This window comes from Hipposideros armiger, unplaced genomic scaffold, assembly GCF_001890085.2.
Source record: "Hipposideros armiger isolate ML-2016 unplaced genomic scaffold, ASM189008v1 scaffold_53, whole genome shotgun sequence".
NCBI lineage: Eukaryota > Metazoa > Chordata > Mammalia > Chiroptera > Hipposideridae > Hipposideros > Hipposideros armiger.
This window is the reverse complement of record NW_017731403.1, coordinates 4,880,046-4,886,045: the sequence shown is the minus strand read 5'-3', so window position 1 is coordinate 4,886,045 and position 6,000 is coordinate 4,880,046. Positions and strand designations below refer to the sequence as shown.

General features: G+C 41.0%; 1 protein-coding gene across 23 annotated transcripts in view; it reads right to left on the bottom strand.

Annotated features, from left to right (window-relative positions):
* The window catches only part of LIMCH1 (LIM and calponin homology domains 1), a 377,436-nt gene that overhangs the window by 57,549 nt on the left and 313,887 nt on the right, over positions 1–6,000 (bottom strand). For all 23 annotated transcript variants that reach the window (XM_019640788.1, XM_019640792.1, XM_019640787.1 and 20 more), the window contains 3 exons: positions 4,491–4,617; positions 2,813–2,970; positions 2,185–2,593 (listed from right to left, as the gene is read on the bottom strand). In XM_019640788.1, coding sequence (XP_019496333.1) covers positions 2,185–2,593; positions 2,813–2,970; positions 4,491–4,617 — 694 coding nt within the window. The remainder of the gene's footprint in view (positions 1–2,184; positions 2,594–2,812; positions 2,971–4,490; positions 4,618–6,000) is intronic.

Sequence of the window (6,000 nt, the reverse complement as noted above, 5' to 3'; positions counted from 1 at the left end):
ATATATATATATATATATATATATATATATATATATGGTTTAGAACAGTACCTGGCTCATTTTAAGTATGTAAATATCAGTTATTATTACTAGCTCTCCTAATACCTTTGTCTATAATCCATAAGAAATAAATTTAAGTCACAACTGAGCACATGCACATAAATATAACTGAAAGGAGTTTCACAAAACAATATTTACCTTTATTATGTGTGATGCACTAGCCTGTTTTTTTTTATTGTATTCTAGTCTAGTTCATTTTGTTTAAAATGATTCCAAACCACTAAATTGATTTTATAAATTTGCAACAAGTGGCAACTCTCAATTTGAAAAATACTCCCTTAAACTATTTTGCTTGATCTTCTTATATTCTTAATTACATTGTACTGGGAAACTGAGCCTGTGCTCCCCGCCTCCCAAGTTCCATCCATCTCCCCCCAAGAACACACACATACACACACACACACACACACCTTGGCTTATGTCCTGGCATTATCTGGTAACAACTGTTCATTTACATGTTACCCTTGACCACAAGTGGGTCTACCCATTTGGTGGTGGGGCTGTGAATAAGGTTGATAGCCATGATGACTGAAGGCTCATTGGTGCTCAAGAGTGAGCCCCAACTCTAGAAGGACCTCTACTCAAGTTCCTCAGTTCACCCCTCTATGAGTGCTCTTCCTGAGGCCTCTACATTGTCTTGTCATAATGGTAAGGAACTGGGTTTTCTCAGGCCTACAGTCTTGCCATTAAGTCATCTATCCTAATTCTTCTGTTTAAATGATCATACTGTGTATATAAAGGAAGGGAAGTAGACACCTAGATTATCCGATTAGATGCCTTGGATACCAAGTTAAATACATGTATTCCCTATCCCTGTTCTGAGTCACATCAACATCAAACCTTCCTTCATGAAATATCACAGTTCATCATCATGGGCCCTAGGTAAAGGAGACTTGTGCGGTACTTAGGTGGGCTGCCGAGCCGGTACATATCTGTGTGTGCGTGAGTCTCCATGATGAATAGCTTATCTTCTCAGGGAAAATTCATGTGTTTATTCAATAAACACTTGCTGAGTGCCTACTGTGTCCTGGGCACCTATGCCAGGCTCTCAGGATGAAGCTGTGAGCAACAAATACATAGCTCCTGCCCTTCAAGGGACAAACATCTCAATTCAATCTAGATGAGACAGCCACAGCATTTTTCTTTTGTTCTAGCAAAGCCTAAGTCACAGATTTTAAAGATCCATTCAGAGTTATTTAAATAAAAGTCAGGAAGTATGGTTTGGTTGCCTCTGAAATTCAATAGGAAGATACCCGGGTTCACATCGCTGTTAGTTTGGTCAAGCAAACTTTCTTTACAGTCACATGTCCATGTCTGCTAGGGAGAAATTCAACCTCTGTCTTCTATTACAAACCCATGTGGTGCATAGGGACAATGAGAACTGATTTTTCTTTGTAGTCAACAGAATTTAAGACAAAGGATGAGTGCCTCCTCAAAATGGGAGGAAAATACTGGAATTTCAGAAAGTGAAAGGATGTTTGGCTATCATAGATTAACATTATTTTACATATTTATTGGTAAACAACAACCTAGTTTCTTTCCACTTAAAAATATTTTAAATATCAATTTCAGTTGAGGATCAAGACTATCCCACATGTCCATGTGTTCCCTATACTGTTTTTTTCAACTGTAGCAACATTTTGGATATAATGTCAGTTACTTTCTAAAAAAAAAGATAGATGTGCATCTATTTAAACCAAAAGTAATTAAAATTTTGTTTTGAGGAATTTGCAATATCTCCAGATAGTTGGAGATACCTAGGGTGTTGCTAAATTAGGGTTTGTAACCACTACTATAATGAGACCACACGGTTATATCAAGCTAGAAAATAGATTTGACTCATGGAAATGACTAAACCATCAATCTCATTGGAGCCCATCAGTATTAACAGCAGGAATTGAGGGGAGCCACCTAGCCCTTAACCATTTGCAAAACAAATCTTGGTGTCACATCAACTTTGCAATTGTAAATGTTAACAGTTCGCTTTTCTTTTCTTCTTTTTAACATATTTTGCTTATTTTTGCAACCAAAAGAAAATAATTGCATTTTCTTGAGACAAGATGCTTCTTCCCATTGACTAACTGGAGTTCAGTTTTGGTTCTACTCTTAAGGAACTCATCCTACCTTAAAGGTCTTCAGAACTTCTTGAGAATTTTTGGGCTGGGAGTAAGGCTTGGGTGTCAGCATAGGCACTGCTTTGGGAGTGACAGTTTTGCTTGGAGACCCACTGCCTGCTGACATGCTGGTATCCAGAACGCTGGTACGAGCGATGGTGGTTTCCACAGTGGCAGTGAACTTGGGTGGAGGCAGTGACTGTTGCCGCAGGTATTTCATGGGGTTGGGGTCAATCAGGAAGGTGGATAAGTTTGGCTCTGTTGAATGGCTTCTTTCCAGGATTTTTGGCATCTCCAAGCGTTCAAGAACAGCCTCGCTGATGGTGAACCTCTCAATGTACTGTTGAAGGATCCCCTCTGCCTCCTCCTGTGACTGCGCATTCTTATATGCCTCGTGCAACTCCCTCTCTCTCCGCTCCCTAAAGGATGGGCATGGGAGAAAGAAGCAATAACAAAGTCAACAACAGTCACAAAAATTGCAAAGACAACTTTGGTAGAAACCAAGATAGAGCTGAAGGAACAGCACAAGAAGCATATAATATTGGTGTCAGAGCCTTTGGGATAATAGACAATTTTTAGAAATAGCACATCTAGATAATATTGCACATTAAATAACAATGACAGCAGAAAGAACCCACTTTTCTTGAACAATTTCTCTGTAGGTTTTGATGCTTTTCCTTCGTTCACTTGTCCCATCCTCTCCAGCCAGTAACTTCTCCATTTTTTTCCTTTCTTCCTCTTTCTTGATTAAGTCCTGAGAAGCACTTCTTCTACGGCTCTTCCAACGAGCCAGGTCCTGTGGGGGTGGATTTGGTGTAAACAGAACATACTTTTTCAGGCTTGCACATAATTCCATTTATACTCCTCAGAGTTTAGTGAGCACTAGTTATGGGCCAGGCACTATGCTACGGCATTCCCACACAATCCAATGTCTGGTCGGAACAGGAATGCTTCAAAGGCACGAAACCTTCAGATATATCTACATTATCCATAGCAGGGTAGCACATTTATTTAACATGGCAATGTGAAATTTGTAATCATATTTCATGTCAGTTGCCAAATTTTAAAGTATTGCTTCACCAGGGGATTGTAAGAAACTTCATTTCTTGCTATTTAAGACTTCTGCATTGTGAATGGACTTGCTGACAATACAATGGTAGGAATTAACTACAGGCCTACACAATGTCCTCAGGGAAAAAAGGCAGAAAACAATTGGCTTTGGGGTCTTATAGGACTGGTGATTCTACATGGATTAATTCTTCTGATCCTTATAACAATTTCACCACAAACGCTACAGGCACTTACAGGATAATGATGAAGAAGAGTTAGGATTTTAGAGTCAGGTGGGTGGGATTTTGGCTATGGGAAATAACCCTAGCTCTCTCTCTTCCATGCTCTGGCATCTCAGGCTTCAGTTTTTCAGCCTTTCTGTACTTCAGTTTCCTCATCTCTAAAGTAGTGATGATAACACCTATTCTGATAAGCTTGTTGTGAGGGTGAAATGAGACAGTGCATATAAGGTGCCAGGCACATTGTAAGTGCTCATTATATTGTAGACATAAATATTACCACATTTCATCGACCTTGGAGAAGTTAACTTTTTTGACTAATGGTAGAGTCAAGTTCGCAATGGCTATCTCAGAGTGCTGAGGATGAAATAAAATAATCCAGTCTCCCTCCTCTCATCCCTGTGGTCAAGCTCTTCCCCTGCCGTGGCTCTTCGCTCTCAGCATACAGACCATCTCAAGGTCCTCATCAGGCCCTGAGACTTCCTTTCCTGGTTCTAATCCTGGCTCCCTCACTCTCGCTGTGTGACTTTGGGCAAGTCACTTCGCTGTTCTGGGACTCATCAGTGGAGTTGAGGTGATAATAGTTGCTAGCTCATTGAGCTACTATGAGGATTAAAGAATTATTACATGCAAGACGCTTAGAACAGTGCCTGTCACTGGTACGCTTTCAATGTTGGCAATGATTTTTGTCATCATCATGATCAGTTTCAAATATATAATCTTAAAAGACAGTGCATCCTCAATGCTACATTCCATGCCAGTGGTCTCCCTCCAGTTCCCCTCTCCTTTGTGGCCAAACTTCTAGCCTGTGTCATTCACTCCTCACTCTTCATGTTGCTATTAACCTTCCTTTAATTCCCACATTTATTGTGTCACTGTTTGAAATCCTTCAGGGACTCCCTTCCCCTGCATGGCTTTCAAGTCTATATCTACCCACCCCACCCCACCTGATTTTCTGCGCCAAAAAGCCTCTAATCCATCGTGCTGGGCTGCCTCCCTGCTGCCCAAGGCCTTGGCCGGCACTCACATCTTGCCATTTGTCGTCCTCTTCCCGCAGCTGGTTATTTATTAGCTGCAGCTGCTCCTGGCGGGCCCTGCTGTGCGGCTGCACTGCGGCCTCCTCCTCACACCGCACGTCAAACATACTCGTGCTCCTGAGTGTGGAGAGAGCAGAAATAAAAATGGACCGGGATCAGGGCTCCCCCCGTCACGTCTCTGCGCATTCTGGGACGTTCTGCCGCGTGGGGGCGCTACCTCATTTGGAAAACTGTTCCTCTTCCTCAGCAGCTTAAGACAGCTCCCTGATCGCCTCCCTCAGCCAGAGGCCGGCATGCCAGCACCCCCACCTCTTCTTTTGCAGCAAAAGCCCAAATGTGACCATTTTTGTCTTCAGCGGTGGCTGCATCAGGTCAATATAATTTTATATGTAGGTGCCAAAATATGCTTAAAGAAGATCTAGGAAAAGGCATATGACACTCTGGGCTCCTCTCATTTGGAAATGCATTAGAAAATAAAGAGAGAATTAACAGGTATAACTTGGGGAGAATTTGTGGAGAAGGAGAGTAGTGTTCCACGAATCAAGTGAAACTTGATTACAGGAAATGCTTCTTGTGAATGACCTGGCTTAAATGCTTTCTACATTAACTGAGGTAACTTCTCCATTTCCAAAAAAATGTCATATGGCCCTAAGGCCACGTTGTACTAGTTTCTGAATTTTGGAAGCAGCCAACAACTATGCATTAATGACGCATATGTTTGATGTGGTTGTTTCTATTTCTTGTAAAACTGTCTGTAAATCAATAGTGCAGTTGTTGGCATCTTGGAATTAAGAAAATCAGATATTTCATAGTAAGATTAAGAAGTATAATATATACATCAGTATACACTTTGTATCCTAATATTCTCACAATCATTTTACTTTTCTGTCAGGTTACTTCTGAATTTACTCTTTTAAAAGAAAAAAGGTAGGGAAAACAATTTTTAAAAACCCTCAGTCTATTCATATAATGGATATATTCTATGGGAGCTTATTAAATGGTGGGCAAGACCATAGGGCCATTTCTATGATGCCTACATAGACCTTTGTTACAGCAAAAGCTGAAGCAGCAAGATGAAAACAGAAATAAAAACGAAAGCAAAATCCTCCCTTTTTTTCCACTTGAAGAAACAAGCTCTGGGAACAAGTGCATTACATAGTGCCAAAATAAAAAATAAAAAATGGAAGGCCCTTTAAATTTCACTGTTAACTTTTAAGACCAGAAGACTGTGATAATCTGCTTTTGATGCCAGCTTAACACAAAGAAAAAGAAAAGTCATGCACTTAGACACCAACTAATTCCAGACATCATCAGTGATGTCCAAAATAGTTACCGCCATGGCCAGACAATGAACAGTGGCAGCATCATTGGATGCTAGTGGGTTCTGTAGCAGGCAGCCCGCTGAAGGGAACTGACTCCCAAAGCAGTGGCTGCACACCTTCATTTCATTCCACTCGAAATAAATCTGCAAGGGTGTGTAGGTGCCTCTCCCCTCTCTTT